Genomic DNA, 19,764 nt, shown 5'->3' with positions numbered 1-19,764 from the left:
ATCAGATGCTCTCTTTATTCATCTGCATCTGGAAACGAGCAAGGCACTTGGCTTCACAGCCAGGACTGAAAAATGGAAGCACTTGGAAGCAACGCCGCCAACCGCTCTCTCGTGACATTTGCTCCGAGCGTGATTTCAGCAGCTGACTACGCTCCAGCGCTCCCTAAGAGCTCGGCCAGATCCTTCCACTCCTGCAGGGCAGGGGCTCCGTGTGCAGCTGTGTAGCACACAAGTCCCCCACCCCCCAGCTCTAGTCTCCTCCTTCCGAAGTCACAGTTTGGAAGACAGGTGGGCTGCTCCTATTATGAGACAGAACACCTGGTGTAGCAACTAGAAATTAAAAAAAAAAAAAACCTAAAAACATTTTTTTAAATTCCAAAAACTGTTACAATTTTCATTTTATTGGCAGTCTCCACTTTGGATCTTTCATCTGAGACTAGGGGAGAACTCTGGCTTTATTCCACTTTGGCTAATATTTTCACTTGAAGACAGGATAACACTCCACACTGCACGGAGTAAACGCCTGGCACGGACACAGTGGTTTTCCCACGTGCTGCAGAGCCGAAAGCGGGGCTGAGTCCTCTTTCCTCCTTTTCGGGTTTCCGAGGCTCCTCCGAGTGCACAGGCCCAGACACGACGCGCCCCTCCCATCTTTGATCGCAGCTGATCCTGGAAACCAAAGTCTCTCTTTTGGGGGCTGTTATTGTCTGGCCAACCTCTAGGTCCTTCTGGGAACTCTCTCAATTGGCTCAGCTAGAAGGGCTGCCGGAGGAACAAGACCTTTCTTCCATTATCTTTTTTGACATCCATGTTTTTCCTTTTAAAACTGGACTCCTGCTCGGATTCAATGTGCACACGGGTCCTCCCTGATCCCTAACCTGGCCTCCCTCCCCCACCCTCATGGCTGTTCACAATTCACACAGATCTGTCCCCTTCACTCGTGTGGCACAGCTGCTCAATGCGTCTCTCACTTCTCCCCAGTAACTGCTGACCCACAGGGACTAAGCCTTCTGACTGTCTTGGTTTGGTCTCCCCATGCCAAGAAGGCGATGCTGGCATTGGCTTTTAATCAGCATGGCCCTGTCATGGGTTAGGTTCAGTCCCTTACAAGCATCTTCGTCACACTGAGATTAAAAGGCCTGACAAGCAAACCACCCATGGGTCTCAGCCCCACATCTTGGTCACGTGGGTCACATCCACTCCCACTGAAGAGCTTTCTTTGATGCTCTCAGAAACCGTGTTCAAAGCACCGAGTTTGTACCAGGTCCCTACCCAACATATTGCTCCCTGGCCTTCAATGAGTAGCATTCAGCTGGGCCGGGGACGGCATGGGGTCTTCGTTTTCTAAAGCACTTGAAAAGCCTTTTCCAATTTCAATCCATCTTAGTCACTTTTCTTGTTCCTGTATTATCCTCGCTCCAAAGTGTGTTCTTTTTTTTTTTTTTAAATAAAGACTTATTTATTGATTGACTTGAAAGGCAGGGCAACAGAGAGAGAGAGAGAGAGAGAAAGATCTTTCATCTACTGGTTAACTCTCCAAATGCCTGCAACAGCTAGGGCTAGGCCATGCCAACGCCAGAAGCCAGAAGCCAGAAGCCAGAAACCAGAAGCTAGAAGCCAGAAGCCAGAAACTCCATCTGGGTCTCCGACATGGTGGCAGGAGCTCAAACACGTGTACCACCATCCACTGCCTTCCCGGGAAGCTGACCACAACACTGGCTCCCCCAGTGGGCTCTGACTGCCCTTTGCTTAGCTGTGTATCTTCCTCCCCTCTATGATGAATTCCCTGGCTGTTGCAGACATTTGCGGGGTGCATCCATGGATGGAAGAGCACTCTCTCTCTCTCTCTCTCTCTGTCACTCTGCCTTCCAAATAAATTAAAAGAAAATTTTTAAAGACACAAAAACTCAAATATCATATTATTCATTAATATGTTCATTGTTCATTTCTGATTGGCATGGGCACTGGGCATTGGAAAAGTTGATTCTCAACTGAAATTCACTCTCTCCAACAGAAAACAAGATCATTCCAAAACCCTCACGCAATCTAAAGAAAACGTGCCCTGCTGCTTACTTAGACAAAAACTAAATGTCAACAAGAATACGTTAGAAGCAGTCAAGTATTCTTAAAGCTTCCTATGCAGAAGTTCTACTCCCCACAGATGAAAAAAAGGACATGAAAATCATATTGCTGTATTTTATGTTCCTATAATAAATGCCTCTGAATCCAGTCCCCCTCCCACCAAGCTCTGGCCTCTTCCGGGGTGAGCTCTAAGATTTACTTCCTCTGCAGGGATGTTTTCAGACTGTTTTATGAGTCAGAAATCGGAGTGCAATGGAACACAGCTCCTGCTCACTGTTTTTATTGCTTCAGTAGGTTCTTTGTAAACTGGGAAGGAAATGTGTTAAATTCAGTCCTTCCCCCAAGAACCCTTCCTGAAATATTGAACTAGGCTTTAAATCTAAGCACACCAAACTCCTTTTAATAACACCAACAACCCGCGCTTTATGGCCTCTGGGCACAGCAGCAGCTACAGAGGCTCCAGAATTCAGCCTGGTTTTCTTCTCCTTCCCTCTGCAGCCATTCCGTTTGCTCTGCCCTGGAAAAGTCCCCAGAGCTCTTCATGGAAGCTGGCAATACCAAAATACATGCTTTCACAGGGAGGCAAGACGGGAGGAAAAGGAACATGCAAACATGGTTTTAAAACATTTTTGCAGATAAAAGGTTGGCAATGCAGGGAAATGGTCACTCTCAAAAATGGGTGGTGGGAGCAAAAATGGGTACCCTGTTTCCAAAGGACAATCTGGTAACCTGGTCAAAACCCTTACTGCAGGAACACCCCTTAGGTATAAGCAGATCTGTTAAAACAGTTACAGAAAAACTGGAAACAACATAAATGCCCCCAATTGGAGGACTAATAAAATAGAGTATGTTATTCTTAATGAAAAGTCATCTGTTGAAATTAACATTGTAGGGGCCTGTGCTAGGGGGTAGCAGGTAAAGCTGCTGCCTGCAGTTCTTGCATTCCATATGGGCGCCAGTTCAAGTCCCAGCTGCTCCACTTCTGATCCAGCTCTGCCATGGCCTGGGAAAGCAGTAGAATATGGGCCAAGTGCCTGGGCCCCTGCACCCACGTGGGAGACCCAGAGGAAAATCTTGGCTCCTGGCTTCGGACTGGCACAGTTCTGGCTGCTGCAGCCAACTGGGGAGTGAACCAACAAATGGAAGATTCTCTCTCTCTCTCTCTCTCTCTGCCTCTGCCCCTCTGTAACTCTGACTTTCAAATAAATAAATCTTTAAAAAAAAACATCATAAATGAATACTGACTTGTTCAGTTGTTTACAATATAATGGGTAGAAAAGAAAGTTCATAAATAACATACCTAAAACCACCAAAATTTTGTTTAAAAATTATATAACTATACAGTTTTTCAGTAAATCTAAAATTTCACTAAGGAAGCTGCCACTGTAGTACAACAGGTTAAGCCACTCTCTGCACTGCCAGCATCCCACATGGGTGCCGGTTTAAGTCCCAGCTGCTCCTCTTCTGATTTAGCTCCCTGCTAATGCGCCTGGGAAGGCAGTGGAAGATGGCCCCAAGTACTTGGGCCCCTGCCACCCACCTGGGAGACCCAGATGGAGTTCCTGACTCTTGGCTTAGGCCTGGCCCAAGTCCAGTCATTGCAGTCTTTTGGGGAGTGAATCACTGGACCATTGGATAGAAGACCTCTTTCTCTCCCTCTCCTTCTCTCTCTCTCTCTTTCTCATATTATCTTTGAAATAAATACAGATTTTTTACAAGTTTCACTAAGAGGGGCCAGCGATGTGGCACAGTGGGTTAAAGCCCCAGTCTGCAGCGCCAGCATCCCAGCCGGTTCAAGTCCCAGCTGCTCCTCTTCTGATCCAGCTCTCTGCTATGGACTGGGAAAGCAGAAGTTGGCCCAAGTCCTTGTGCCCCTGCTCCTGCGTGGGACACCTGGAAGAAGCTCCTGGCTGCTGACTTCGGATCGGCTCAACTCTGGCCGTTGTGGTCATTAGGGGAGTGAATCAGTGGAATGGAAGACCTCTCTCTCTCTGGCTCTACCTCTCTCTGCAACTCTTTCAAATAAATAAAATAAATCTTTTTAAAAAAAGTTTCACTAGGCCCGGTCGGGGCTCCGGATTCTGTCCCGGTTGCCCCTCTTCCAGGCCAGCTCTCTGCTGTGGCCCGGGAAGGCAGTGGAGGATGGCCCAAGTGCTTGGGCCCTGCACCCCATGGGAGACCAGGATAAGTACCTGGCTCCTGCCATCGGATCAGCGCGGTGCGCTGGCCGCAGCGTGCCAGCGGTGGCAGCCATTGGAGGGTGAACCAATGGCAAAAGGAAGACCTTTCTTTCTGTCTCTCTCTCACTGTCTACTCTGCCTGTCAAAAAAAAAAAAAAAAAAAAAAAAAAGTTTCACTAGGAAAGAAAAAGGGACTGCCAAATAAGCTATGATAGATTCATGGTTATAAATCGCATCCTTGGCCTGCGCCGCGGCTCACTAGGCTAATCCTCTGCCTGCGGCGCCGGCACACCGGGTTCTAGTCCCAGTCGGGGCATCGGATTCTGTCCCGGTTGCTCCTCTTCCAGGCCAGCTCTCTGCTGTGGCCCACAAGTGCAGTGGAGGATGGCCCAAGTGCTTGGGCCCTGCACCCCATGGGAGACCAGGAGAAGTACCTGGCTCCTGGCTTCAGATCGGCACAACGTGCCGGCTGTAGCAGCCATTTCGGGGGTGAAACAACAAAAAAAGGAAGACCTTTTTCTCTGTCTCTCTCTCACTAACTCTGCCTGTCAAAAATAAATAAATCACATCCTGATTTTAAAGATACTGAAGTGGAATAAAATGGATATCAAAATGAAAATGTAAGGTTGCATGCATGTGAGTACAATTATTACAGTTTCAGAGTAGGGAAACATGTTAGATAAGACACTAAAGGCCCATGAAAAATTTGACTATTTTGTTTTTCTTTTTTTGTTTTGTTTTGTTTTGATAGGCAGAGTGGAAAGTGAGAGAGAGAGACAGAGAGAAAGGTCTTCCTTTGCCGTTGGTTCACCCTCCAATGGCTGCTGTGCTGATCCGATGGCAGGAGTCAGGTACTTCTCCTGGTCTCCCATGGGGTGCAGGGCCCAAGCACTTGGGCCATCCTCCACTGTACTCCCTGGCCACAGCAGAGAGCTGGCCTGGAAGAGGGGCAACCGGGACAGAATCCTGCGCCCCGACCAGGACTAGAACCCGGTGTGCCGGCGCCGTAAGGCGGAGGATTAGCCTAGTGAGCCGCGGCGCCGGCCAAATTTGACTATTTTGAGATTTAAGCTTCTGTATAACAAAAGTACATGAACAAAGTGAAAAGAAGAGCTACAGAGGAGGAGAAAATGTTTGTGAGGCAAATCACGAAGCATTTTGTATCCAGCACGTATCAGGGACCGTGCAGTTGAAGACGATAACTCGGGTAGCCACGCAGGAAAACGGGCAAAAAGGAAACCAAGGAGCCAAACCCAAACATCAAAAAGAGGCTCAATCATGGGGTAACTGAGGAAACTCGAATTAAAACCACCAGGAAACACCACTGCCATCCGTGGGCCTGGTCGGAATGAGAAGGCCTGGCCGATCTACCAGGGATGCAGGCTCCCAGGGGCGTGCCTGGACCGCGGGCTCTGAGAAAGCAACTTGACGGTTAGTCACTAGAGCCCAAGTTCTTCATCCCCTCCAGTGGGGAAACACAGAAAGACGCAAACGGTGCACAAAAACGCATCCATTACAAACTTCACTGCAGCAAGGTTTATACTTGCATAGAAAGAAGAGAATCGATAGGTTTGCACCTGCTCACACAACAGAATATCACACAGCAGTTGAAATGTGCCTCAAATGCCACGGATTTCTGTCTTCAGGGAATGGGATCAAAGAGAAGTTCACACACAGGACGTCCAACTGTACTGGTCACCTCCTATTCATCCAGGGGCTAACGAGAGAGGAAGACCTCCAGCACATCAGTGCAGTCTCATGAAGGCCTGAACGGCTTTCCTGTATTCGTCACCACTCACACCAGCATGCTTGCAGTAGCGTGGAATCAAAACACACTTTAAAAGCACATAAGATAAGATGATCAAATTTTGGTAGAATTGTGTGTGGATATCCTCGTATGTGATGTCAGGCAAACTGTTTCAGGTTTGCGCATTTGCAGGATGAACATAAAAGTAGCTCCCTCACAGAGTTGTGAAACCTACATCAAAAAAACCCACGTATGAAAGCCAGCAGCCCCCTATACATTGTAAACGGTTAGCACACACACAGCTATGTAGGACTGACAGTCAGGAAGAGAACACACACACGGTACATGGTACACGGTACACGGTACACGGTGTACACCAAACGCCACAAGTTAGATCTGGGTGGGTGTTGTCTCTCGCTGTGTTTTTCTCTACTATCCCATCAGTGGGATTTTATAGGAAGATTTACAGAACAAAGTGTCTCAAACATTAAGGACTACTGAGAATGTGAGATCACGTAGCTCTCATTCAACAGACACTTCCCACTGCGCGTCTCTAGAGGCCAAGTGCCGTGCTGGGGACACAGAAGCGGACACAATAATCCCGGCTGTTGAGTTCTTGAGGAAGTGTGTGAAAATGAAAATCAGTAATTCTGCATGAAGACACACACCTGGGGAGGGCAAGAATACGTCACGGCCCAGCCTCTGACAGCAGGAGAATCCATGGAAATAAGCTGCCTGTTCCGAGGTGAGGCGGCGGAGCCAGACATGCATCCTGTTTGGCACGGCTCGAGCACCTAATAATCGTCGCAGAGCCAAGAACGAAATCAGTCTAGGGGGAAGGCCCCCACGCCCTGCTATAATCCCTTTAATCGGGCACTACTCAAAGCGAGGCCCATGGCCCAAAGTGCTCGTTACTGCCCCATGACTAGAAGAGTATAGAAGTTTCTCAAAGAGACTTGGTCCCTTTGATGTTGCTTCAACATCCAGATATGTGACCAGTAGTTTCATCCCTCTGAACAAAGCACAGAACAAAAGGATCTGTAACGGATTACAAAGCTAAAAATACAACAGCCACAACCAAGGACTGGGTCTTCACAAATCACTTGGGAAGCACTGCGTTAGAACTCCTTGGCCTACGCTCTTTGCCTATTGCTGAGCGTGACTCTGGAACGAAATCCGATGGCAGCAGCTGCTTTGTAACTTAGCAGAGACACTCCCAGTGCCAGCGTCTCTCTACAAGGTCTCCACAAACACCACCACAGGACTGCTGCAGGGCTGCCATCACTGACAGCGTCTCTGGGACCACGTAGACAAAGTCTCTCCGGGTCTCCACGACTGGGCGAAACAAGAGGGGAGGTGGCATATCCAAGAGATGCAGAAAACAGCCCCTCCTCAATGTAGCCCACTCCCAGGCAGGAAACGACAGGGAGCCAATGACTGAGGGAGCAAGCGCCAGTGTGGAGCGGCGGGCTGCGCTGAGCCGGCCGGCTGAGCTGCGCTGGCCGTCCAAACACAACGCCCTCCCTTATGTAAGAAACCGCAGGGGTGTGCACTGCCAGGGTGAAATAATGTGCCTCTGTGTGTGAGGGGCAGAGCAGGCTGCAGAGCCTGGATACACTTGCAGTTGTTCAAAGCCACACACACACAGTCTGGTAATAAGCACTCGGTCCCCCAAGCAGGCTCAGCGCTGATAAAAACCAGACGCCAGGCCAGCTGACAAAAGCAGCCTCACTTCCAGTTGTCCCCTGCCTGGACCACTGTCTCAGGAGCCTCCAGAACCTTCCAGCACCCGTCCCTTATAGAGCAGACATTTGCAATCTGAAAACGTCACACTCTTCCAGGGGTTTCCTTCAAGCTAAATGGAAAGCTACAGAAAGGACGTTTTAGAGACAGAGAGAGAAAGGGACATGAAGTACTGTATTTGTAACTGTATTTGGTCCCTAAAATACGCACATGTGTCTGAGCACTCTCACCCAGGACAAACATCAGGAAGGCAGCACAGCAGCCTGGGAAACATGCCTGTGGGGTTCCCGGGGGAGCCTGCTGCCACCGCTCCTACAGGGGACGGCGAAGCTGAGAACATGAAGCTGCAAACAGTCAGCTGGGAACCAGAAAGCAAGCCAGGTCAGCCCGGAAGCATCTGCCTGTGTGCAAGGCAGTTCACAGCATTCTGACCCGCCAGAGATGCATGTTTGTGTTTTGATTTTGAAGTTAGAGGTTTTGTTTGTTTCATTTTGCTTTAGCTCTCCTCTCTCTTTTTCAAATTTGAAAGGCAAAGACAGAGGAAGAGAGAGAGAGAGAGAGATCCATCTGCTGCCCAAATGCCTGCAATCGCTGAGGCCAGGAATTTCATCGAGGTCTCCCATTCGGGTGACAGGAACTCAAGTACTTGAACCATCACCTGCTGCCTCCCAGGGTGCATACTAGCAGGGAGCTGGAATTGGAATTGTAGCTAGAATTGAATCTGGGCACTCGGACATGGAATGCAGCCCACCCCACGCAGTGTTGCTGCACCAAACACCTGCTCCAAAAGACACATACATGAACCTGAAGCCAATCAACCCAGTGAATGATAGCACAGGCCTCCACTTTCTCACCTTTGGGAAGAAAATGCAACATCCTTGTAAATAGTTGCTTTTTCTTAGAGGCAAAGAAGCATAATACATTCATGTGGGGCCAGCACCATGGCACAGTGGGTTAATCCCCTGCCTGTGGCGCCAGCATCCCATATGGGCACTGGTTCTAGTCCCGGCTACTCCTCTTCTGATCCAGCTCTCTGCTATGGCCTGAGAAAGCAGTAGAAGATGGCCCAAGGCCTTGGGCCCCTGCACACATGTGGGAGACCAGGAGGAAGCTCCTGGCTCCTGGCTTCGGATTGGTGCAGCTCCAGCTGTTGCGGCCATCTGGGGAGTGAACCATCAGATGGAAGACCTTTCTTTCTGTCTCTCTCTTTCACTATCTGCAACTCTACTTGTCAAATAAATAAATAAAAATCTTTTTAAAAAATTCATGCATCCATATGGAAAAAAATGATGACATTTAAATTCACTCATTTATTCATTACAAGTATGTCTTAGGGGCCTGCGTCGTATCAGACACCCTGCCATCTTGGCATTTATGGCCCAGGAGGGCAGAGAGACATGAAACAAGCATTCACCAGCACGAGAAGAGTTACACACGCACACTCAGTCATTTAGCCTTGTCCACCGGGGATCACGGGAGTTACTGATTAAGCTGAGTCTCAAAGACATATAGGAATTCACTTACAGAGGGTTGAGGAAGGTTTCAGAAAGAGTAATTAGCTTCGGGGAGGATCTTCAGTCCAGAGAGAGGGTGGTGCACTTGTCAAACGAACGCTGTTAAGCTACAGCTCAGAGAAGCAGACGTGGCTTCCACTGAAGACTAGAGTGGCAGATGGGCTAATATCATGCGGGACTTTTACTAAGGATTTGGGAAGTTATCCCTAAGGACAAGAGGAAGCCACTGCAGCATTCTAAGTGGTGAAAGGTCACGTTCAGAACTTTATTTTAAAAGGTTAAATAGACTGGGAGGGGGCCGACGGCTGTGGCTCAGTAGGTTAATCCTCCGCCTGCGGTGCCAGCATCCCATATGGGCGGTTCTAGTCCTGGCTGCTCCTCTTCCGATCCAGCTCTCTGCTGTGGCCTGGGAAAGCAGTAGCAGATGGCCCAAGTCTTTGGGCCCCTGCATCCGCATGGGAGACCAGGAGGAAGCTCCTGGCTCCTGGCTTCGGATTGGCGCAGCTCCAGCCGTTGCGGCCATTTGGGAGTGAAGCAACGGAAGGAAGATCTTTGTCTCTCCCTCTCACTGTCTGTATCTCTACCTCTCAAACAAATAAATAAAATCTTTAAAGCCCTGGTTCTAGGCATACAGTGCCAAGTAGGAAAGTCATGATCCCTGCCTCTATGGTACTCACAGAACAGCAGAGGAGAGAACCACTCAACAAACCATGATTAGAACTGCACCTGTGGTCAGCTGTAAGCAGAAGCGTGGGGAGCTGAGACGCAGGGTCTGGAGGGCCAGAGGCAGAACTTGCAGGTGGTGGGCATCAGGAAAAGTGAAAGGTGGACAACTGAGTAGTCACCCAGGGGAAAGGTAGCACTGTCGTCAGGAGGGGAACCAGATTCTAGCCTGGATGGGGTAGGTAGGATGATGAGTTCTGCTTTAGACAGGTTGGGTTAAGAGACCCAGGCAGAGCTGTCCAGCCAATGGATCACAAGAGGAACGGGTTCAAGAGTCAGATACGGAAGTTGGCATCAGGTCCCAAGGAAGCTTTGGAAACGAACAAGCTGACGAGGCAGGAAGAACCCGAGTGACCAGAGCAGGCACTGACAACATCCGAGCAAAAGGCCACTGCTTGTTGAGGACTGCAGTTTGCATTCCCCGACCTTGGACTTGATTTGTCTTAAACAGTAATGAGCATTTTGGTTAATGATAGAATGAATCATGCAAAATCTTTAAGGTATAACTTGGGTACTAGTAGGTGCTTGTTGTAGAAGCTACATTGATAGATTTCCCCCAAGAGATAAAGGCATTTAATAAATTCAGAAAGATGTATTTCTCTTCTATTATTCTTTTTTGTTGTTGTTGTTTTTTGTTTGTTTTTTGTTTTTGACAGGCAGAGTAGACAGTGAGAGAGAGACAAAGAGAAAGGTCTTCCTTTGCCATTGGTTCACCCTCCAATGGCCGCTGCGGCTGACGCGCAGTGGCCGGCGCACCGCACTGATCCAAAGCCAGGAGCCAGGTGCTTCTCCCGGTCTCCCACGCGGGTGCAGGGCCCAAGGACCTGGACCATCCTCCACTGCACTCCTGGGCCACAGCAGAGAGCTGGCCTGGAAGAGGAGCAACTGGGACAGAATCCGGCACCCCGACTGGGACTAGAACCCGGTGTGCCGCGCTGCAGGTGGAGGATTAGCCTAGTGAGCAGCGGTGCTGGCCTATTATTCTTTTTTTTTTTTAAGATCCATTTTATTTGAAAGGCATAGTGACAGAGAAAGAGATCCTCCATCAGCTGATACACTCTTCAAATGGCCACAAAGGCTGGGGCTGGGCCAGGCCAGAGCCAGGAGCCAGCAACTCCATCTGGGTCTCCCACGTGGTTATCTGGGACCCAAGTACTGAGGCCATCTTGCAGTACCTTCCTAGGCACGTGAGCAGGGAACTGGATCAGAAGTGGAGCAGCTGGACTCAGAAAAAGTGCCCCGATATGGCATGCTGACATTGCAGGCGGTGGCTTACTCGCTGCGCCACACGGCATTTCTTTATATGATGGCAGGTAAACCCACCTGCTGCAGCACATCCCCTGCTGGCGTCCAAATGAGAATGACACATTTCATTCTCTCATTGGTCCCCTGACTCCTGAAACCAAGACATCAGGAATAATCTAATAATCTGCCTTGTCTGGGTCTGCTAACCTGATTACTAAATAGGGATGAAGGAGGTGGGGACGGCAGGTCTCTGAGAGGGAAGCGGGTCACTGTACAGAGTCCTTTTGGTTTCTCTCGCAGAAAAGCCAGCCGGAAGCTTCTGTCCTCACGACTAGACTCACCAGTGCCAGCGGCAATCTCCTGTCGGGCAGCGGGTGATCTCCAGGCCCAGGACAGCCCATAAAGCACTGAGGGCTCCTGGAAACCTTAGAGATGGGCACGAGGAAGCCCATGTAGGCTGGCAAACTGGGTCTCCGACCAAGGACCATGGTCCATGTTAACATGGGCCTCGTCACGTTCCAAAGGCTCCAAGGGCAGATACAGTTTGAGCTGTACCTGGCCAAGCATTTCAGTCTGGCAGGACGCGGGAGGGAATCGGCGTCCCTGGGCACCTCGAGCCGTCAGAATTAGAATAAAGAGGGTTTTCAGAGCCTTGAGTTTTTCAGCTGCCTGGAAACAGGAAGTGCTCAGTCCCAGAGAACAGTAACCCTCACACACGCCCCGCATAAAGACATGTTGAGCCATTAGCCCTAATTGCCTGTGACTGACACAGGAGTACAGCCAGCCTTCCAGGCATTTGCTCAGCGGAAAGAAAACAAACAGCTCACAGGGGACCTGGGCCGCCATTTTCTCTCCTTTCTGCCAAAATGATTCTGCCCTGATCCCCCCAAATTACAGCCTGCAGATCAGAAACCGTAAACTGAACGAAGGTCCCGCTGTCTTCCTCACCACACACAGAAGAGCAGAGAGGCCTGTGTAGGGAGCTGTCAGACACAGGCAACGGGTGAACAATCTTGTGAAGCAATCGGGAACGTCCCGGAACACCCAAGAGGAGCAGCCCCTCGATGCCCCCGTCCTCTCCAGGCTGGAGGTTTGAGGATCATCTGCAACAGGTGTCGGTCATTGGACTTCACGAGACAGGAAGGGGGTGGCGTGCCAAGGCTAGGGATGCAGCGACGCTGCGGCAAAATCACTCAGGCCTTGGTTTCAAACACCAGGTTTTTAGAAGCGGCCCAAGAACAGTCCAGACCACCAGACATCAAGCAAGAGCCCTTACACTCTTCCTCGCTGTTCACAAACTGGAAGGGTGCACGTGACACACACCACCCCCAAGCCAACAGCAGCCAGGCCACCTGTGACCAGAGCAACGTGGACATTGGCTTTCCTCCGTACCAAACTGACAACAGGCGGGAGAATGGGCCCAGCCCTGAAGGCGACCAGCAGTTTGGGAGAAGACCTCGCACCCCAGGGCAGAGGCATCCACTGCCTGCACAGCTGCTCCTTCTCAACCACTTCAGAAACGTCACTCCCCAGGCACAATGCCCACCATTCAGCGAGTGCTTCCCGCCCACCATCTACTTAAGTTCCTTAACCTCCTTCGAGATGTAGATGACTTCTTATCTCCACCAATCACTGGGCCAATCCCCCAGAGGCTGGAGGGGGATTCAAACCCAGATCTACTTGGTTTCCAGCTCCCAGCTCTTCATCTCCACTTACCCTATGGTAGAACTTGAACTTCCCTTTGGCTTATGAGGGCCATTTTCTTATGGCCTCAGGTCTTTATCATCAGATTTAATTCTCCTCTAAAAGACAGCAAGGAAAACACATAGCCCACGTGAAATGAAAACTCATAGCCCACGGCTATGAGTTAACAGAGGTACAGCACCTCCACAGTGTAGGTCATACCCGCCCCAGGCTACGGGTGAAATTCAAGGGTGAAAAGCTGTCTCCAAGGCAGGATTCAGGAAGGCAAAAGGAGCTCCTTGTTCCACAAAGGCCACACTGAGTCCAGCTGTTCATCTCCAGTCTTGGTAAAAGGCAACACTGATTCTGCCCCTGACAATCTAGATTCTCTTCCAGATGCCTACAGAACAAGCAGTTCGTCCACACCTCCCATGCTTCCGTGCACAGCAGCCTCCCCAGGGACCCCTCGCTGCTGGCAGCAAGCTGTACACGACCAGCATGCTTTGGCCGCAGTGAGGGAGCCTCAGTGGGGGAGGAACGCATCCTTGCAGGACAGAGACCACTCACCCGGCAGGCAGAGCATCGGGGGCCTGCGCAGCTGCTGGCACCTGTGTACCCGAGGTACTGGGTTCCTCTCCTTCAGCTGGGGTGGCTGGGGCAGGCAGGGACGTGGTGTTTGGGCTCGGGGTCACACTCAGGGCTGCAGAAGGTGGGGACGTCACACCAACAACAGGTTCTTCGGGATCAGTGGCTGCAGTGGGCTCGTCATTCACTGAAAATGCACAAATCATATTTTAGAGATCAAGTAAGAATGAGAATTTTGTTTAGACTTCCTAGGCTTTTCACTTAATGTGCTAACACAGTATCTGAAAGGTTACCTACCTGCATCCAGCAACAGCACAAAGTTTTACAAAACAGAACTTTAGAAATGACAGCAAGTGCACCGGCATTGTGCTGTAGCTGGTAAAACTGCAACCTGTGATGCCAGCATCTCCTACGGGTGCCAGTTCGAGTCCCAGCTGCTCCACTTCCAATCCAGCTCCCTGCTAGTGTGCCCAGGACAGCACTGGAAGATGGCCCAAGCGCTTGGGCCTCTGCACACACATCAGACCTGAAGAAGCTCCTGGCTCCTGGCTTCCATCTGACACAGCCCCAGTGGTTGCAGCCATTTGGAGAGCAAACCAGCAGATGGAAGATCTCTCTCCCTCTGTCTTTCCTGCTCTTTCTGTAACTCTGCCTTTCAAATAAGTGAAATAAATTATAACAACAACAATAAAAAAGATAGCAAGGGGCTGGTGTTTTGGCACAGCGGTTTAAGCTGTTGCCTATGATGCTAGAGTTACATATGGGTGCCAGTTTGTGTCCTGGCTGCTCCACTTCCAATTCAGCTCCCTGCTAATGCCTGGGAAAGATGGCCCAAGTGCTTTAAGTACAGGAACTCCTGGCTCCTGGTATCAGCCTGGCCCAGCCCTGGACGTTTCAGTCATTTGGGGAGTGAACCAACAGATGGAAAATCTGTCTCTCTCTCTCTCTTTCTCTCCCTTCTCTAACTCTGCCTTTCAAATAAAATAAATAAATCTTAAAAAAACAATAGCAAGTCAGTAACACAGGTCCAAAGGAAAGTGCGAGGGGGTAGGAGGGAGTCTGTATCTGAAATAAATTTATTAAATATTATCTGTTTAATATAATCTTGCCAGATTTTTCCATTTAAAAAATTTTAAAAGATTTATTATTTATTTAAAAGGCAGAGTTATATGGGAGGAGAAGAGGGGGGAGGGAGAGTGAAAAGAAGAGGGAGAGAAAAAGGGAGAGAGAAGGAGGGAAGGAGGGAGGGAGGGAGGAGAGATCAACCTTCCATTTACTGGTTGACTGCATAAACGGCCACAATGGTACAGGCTGGTCCAGGCTGAAGCCAGGAGCCTGAAACTCCATCCAGGTCTTCCACATGCATGGCAGGGGCCCAAGCACTTGGGCCATCATCCACACACTGCAGTTACACTGACTGCAATGAAAGAGGAACAGGAAGGATGAAGCTAACAGGGCAGCATATTGTTGATAAATGCAGCACGGCCAGAGCCAGCATTACCGGGTCTGTTGTCTAACCCGCCATCTGTCTGCTAGACACGAAGCACACCTGCCTTTACAAAGGCACCAGGAAGAAGACATCCCCTTCCACGCTTGCTCTTTCAAAGATGTGGACTGGAAGGAGGGGTTACAGGCTGGCTATCAGGCCTAAATTAAATTAATTTTCCAGGTTCTCTTGCCTTTAACTTAGAGAAGAATTCTAAATACAGGCCCAAACATGGCATGAAGTGTGATAAACTATTTACAAAGTGAGAAAAATACACAGGCGCATTAGGGCTTTATTAAGGAAGAATGGGGCCAAAGAAAGAGAATTATCAGACCCTGCTCTGCTCGTCCTGAGTCCACAGGGAGGAGAGATTCTGTCCTTCCCAGATTTTTATGCACTTAGAAAAATGGAACAGGTGCCAGCGCTATGGCATAGTGGGTAAGGATGCCACCTGCAGTGCTGGCATCCCATGTGGGTACCAGTTTGAGTCCTGGCTGCTTCACTTCTGATCTAGCTCTCTTCTATGGCCTGGGAAAGCAGTAGATGGCTCAGGTCCTTGGGCCTTTGCATCCACGTTTAAGACCCAGAAGAATCTCCTGGCTCCTGGCTTCAGATTGGCTCAGCTCTGGTCACTGCAGCCATTTGGGGAGTGAACCAATGGTTGGAAGACCTCTCTCTCTCTCTCTCTCTCTCTCTCTCTGTCTCTACCTCTCTCTGTATTTATTTATTTCAAATAAATAAAATATATCTTTAAAAAAAAAAAAGAAGAAGGGGCTCCAAAGCTCAAGGACTCGTCCCCAGGGTGACACCACACAAAGAAACAGAAGCACGGTACAGAGGTTCTGCGATAGCCTTACGTCTCCACTTCTCTACTTCTTCGAAGACCACTCGGGTTTGCAAGGCCCCTAAGGCACTGCGTTATCCTCTCACTCAAGGATCACACGAGGTTTCAAAGAACCGCGCTTCCTGGAAAAGGAAAGCCGCATGCAGAGCAGTCCCTACGCAGGCGACCGTGACGACACCTTTCCACCGGAAGTGCACAGGAAACTGCGTCGTCATCCCACAGCCTCATCTTCTTGACGCCGAGGTTCTCTGTGTGCTCCCCCTGCCTTTCTTCTGACCAAGGGCTCACCACAGAATCCTTCGGTTGTGGGCCACAGGGACTTGCCAGCAAGTGGCACTCCTGTTAAGCTGAATTGCACTTGCTGGCCCCAGGCCCCCACCCCACTCCACTCCCAGAGCAATTCCAAGTAAGCGTCCGGCCACTGTTTCTCATTAATGTCCTCTCCTCCCGGCAACAGGCCTGGGATTAGCGTTTCTAGGCCACACATTCATCACCAGCTGGCTGCTCTCTGCTGGGCAGATGCTTCTGCTGCCTCTCCTGAGAGATGACACCGGGACGGGACACAAGAAATCAGACACCACCAGAAGCACAGTCAGAGGAGCCACTAAATAGAACTAGTTCACCGTGCATGACAGGACGTGCGGGCCAAGGCGCAAAGAACCTGGAACTGTCTCACTCAAGACTCACAGAGGTCAGCACAACTGATATTCTGAATTTTACAGTTGAGGAAGCTCGGACTCAGCGGCTACAAGACCTGCCAAGGGCACACAGCACCGACTGCACACCCTGTCTGCCTCCCTCACTACACTCTACCTCCTCTCTGCACATCCTTCAATGCAACTCCAAGATCGTAATGAGCCTGAGCAGTCCCACGATCCTGCTGGCTAACGTGAGACCACTGGTGAGCTGAGACCATGGTTCCTTCACGTGATATGAAGCCAAGTGTGGGTCAGAGCCTGATGCTATGGATAATCTACGATTTACCCCCTTGCCCTCTCCCTGGTATACAAAACACCATCACATGGGCTAAATCAGTTGCTTAATGAAAGACCAAATGTTTTGCAGTGAATCTTAACCCAACATAAATGCAAGACTTTACACTCCATTCCTACTCCAGTTAAACTAGTAAAACACAACAGAAAGCAAGTCTTTTTTATACAAATCTGGAAATTTTACTCAATTAAAACCAAAAATACCATCACTTTTTTTTTTTTTCCAAAACCATATAAACTCCTTCTAAAACTTATAAGAAAAACTAAATATAAAAGAATGGCCATGACAATTCTCAAGAAGAATGCTGTGTGTAGGTGTATGTCTGAAGTACTAAAACATATTACAAAACTACATTAAAACAGTGTGGCTCTGGGGGCCGCCACTGTGGGGTAGTGGGTAAAACCTCCACCTGCAGTGCTGGTCTCCCATAAGGGTGCCGGTTTGAAACCTGGCTGTTCCACTTCCCATCCAGCTCTCGGCTATGGCCTGGGAAAGCAGGACCCCTGCACCCACATGGGAGACCCAGAAGAAGCTCCTGGCTAATAGCTTTCAATCAGCTCAGCTCTGGCAGTTGTGGCCATCAGGGGAGTGAACCAGCAGATGGAAGACACCTCTCTCTCTCTCTCTCTCTCTCTCTCTCTCTCTCTCTCTCTCTAACTCTGCCTTTCAAATACAAATCCTACCAAAAAAAGTATGGTTCTGATACACGAATAGGCAGATATCAATTTTATAAACAAGTTTAGAAATAAGACTTAAATAACTAAATAACTAGGGGCTGGTGCTGTGGCATAGCATGTCAAGCTACTGCCTGCAGTACCCGCATCCCATATGGGCACCAGTTCGAGTCCTGCTGCTCCACTTCTGATCCAGCTCTCTGCTATGGCCTGGGAAAGCAGTAGAAGATGGCCAAGTCCTTGGGGCCCTGCACCCACGTGTGAGACCCGAAGAACCCCCTGGCTCCTGGCTTCAGATCAGCGCAGCTCCAGCAGTTGGGAGTGAACCAGTGGATTGAAGACCTCTCTCTCTCTGTCTTTCCTTCTCTCTCTCTGTAACTCTTTCAAATAAATATTTTAAATATATATATATTTTAAAAAATAACAACTCATTAGAGGTTGAAAAATAGCAACATGCTAATTCTATTATGTCTTCTTCATTTATCAACCTGGAATAAGTCTTTAAACAGAATCCTCCCTGATGAACTATCTAGTGAAGGACTATTTAGTGATGAACTATTTGTGAAGGAAAGGCAGGAGAAAGACTTGATTCTTTCCCTTTATTTGTTTTTAAAATAAGGAATTCATTTCTTTGCATCATCTAAATATGAATAATGAAGGTTTTTTTGGTTTTATTCAAAAACCATTATAAGGTACTGGATTTAAACTTTTTTTTTAAAAGTTACAGAGAGAGAGAGAGAGACATTATCCATCTGCTGGATCACTCCCTAGATGGCCACAACAGCCAGTGCTGGGCCAAATCAAAGCCAGAAACCAGGAGTTTCTCCAGGTTTCCAACATGGGTACAGGGCCCAAGCACTTAGACCTTCCTCTGCTGCTTTTCCCAGACTACATACAGGAGCGCTCTCTCTCTCTCTCTCTCTCTCTCTCTCTCTTTATTTATTTATTTATTTATTTTTGACAGCCAGAGTGGACAGTGAGAGAGAGAGACAGAGAGAAAGGTCTTCTTTTTGTCGTTGTTTCACCCTCCAATGGCCGCCGCAGCCAGCGCGCTGCAGCCAGCACCCTGCGCTGATCCGATGGCATGTAGATCCCATGGGGTGTAGGGCCCAAGCACTTTAGCCATCCTCCACTGCACTCCCGGGCCACAGCAGAAAGCTGGCCTGGAAGAGGGGCAACCGGGACAGAATCCGCCACCCCGACCGGGACTAGAACCGGTGTGCCGGCGCCGCAAGGCAGAGGATTAGCCTAGTGAGCTGCTGCACCAGCCCTCAAGGAGCTATATTGGAAGTAGAGTGGCTGGGACTTGAACTAGCACCTATATGGGATGCTGGTACTGCAGGTGGCAGCTTTACCCACTAGGTCACAACACCAGCCTCTAAACATTTTTTTATTTTTTTTATTTTTTTTTATTTTTTTTTTTTGACAGGCAGAGTGGACAGTGAGAGAGAGAGACAGAGAGAAAGGTCTTCCTTTGCCGTTGGTTCACCCTCCAATGGCCGCCGCGGCCGGCGCGCTGCGGCCAGTGCACCGCGCTGATCCGATGGCAGGAGCCAGGAGCCAGGTGCTTTTCCTGGTCTCCCATGGGGTGCAGGGCCCAAGCACCTGGGCCATCCTCCACTGAACTCCCTGGCCACAGCAGAGAGCTGGCCTGGAAGAGGGGCAACCGGGACAGAATCCGGCGCCCCAACCGGGACTAGAACCCGGTGTGCTGGCGCCGCTAGGCGGAGGATTAGCCTAGTGAGCCGCGGCGCCGGCTAAACATTTTTTTAAAAATCTATTTATTTATTACTTGAAAGGCAGAGTTACAGAGAGAAGGACAGACAGAAATCCTCCATCCACTGGTCTACTCCTTAAGTGGATGCACGGGTGAGAGCTGGGTGAGGCCACAGCTAGGAGCCAGGAGCTTCATCCAGGTCTCCCATGTGGGTGCAGGGGCCCATGTACTTGGGCCATCCTACACTACTTTCCCAGGTGCTTTAGCAGAGAGCTGGATTGGAAGTGGAACAGCCAGGACTCCAAAGAGTGCTAACATGGGATGCCAGCAGGTGATGGATCAACAAGTTATTCCACGATGCCCCTAAACACATTTAAAATCTCAATCTCTTATGCTAATGTTCTTATTGATACTAAAATCACCCCTATCTTAGGGGACAGTGTTGTGCTATAGCAGGTAAAGCTGCCGCCTGCAATGCTGGCATCCAATATGGGTGCTGGTTTGTGTCCTTCCTGCTCCACCTCCGATCCAGCTGCCTGATAATGGCC

General features: G+C 49.5%; 1 protein-coding gene across 1 annotated transcript in view; it reads right to left on the bottom strand.

The window, feature by feature from the left end:
• Positions 1–19,764, bottom strand: part of WWP2 (WW domain containing E3 ubiquitin protein ligase 2) — a 159,429-nt gene that overhangs the window by 31,587 nt on the left and 108,078 nt on the right. The window contains exon 8 of the mRNA XM_002711669.5: positions 13,485–13,689. Within this exon, the coding sequence (XP_002711715.3) occupies positions 13,485–13,689 (205 nt within the window). The remainder of the gene's footprint in view (positions 1–13,484; positions 13,690–19,764) is intronic.

The sequence above is a fragment of the Oryctolagus cuniculus genome, chromosome 18, assembly GCF_051225735.1.
Source record: "Oryctolagus cuniculus isolate XC-2025 breed Fujian yellow rabbit chromosome 18, ASM5122573v1, whole genome shotgun sequence".
Lineage (NCBI taxonomy): Eukaryota > Metazoa > Chordata > Mammalia > Lagomorpha > Leporidae > Oryctolagus > Oryctolagus cuniculus.
The sequence above is the reverse complement of the archived record's forward strand: the minus strand, read 5'-3'. Positions and strand labels throughout refer to the sequence as shown.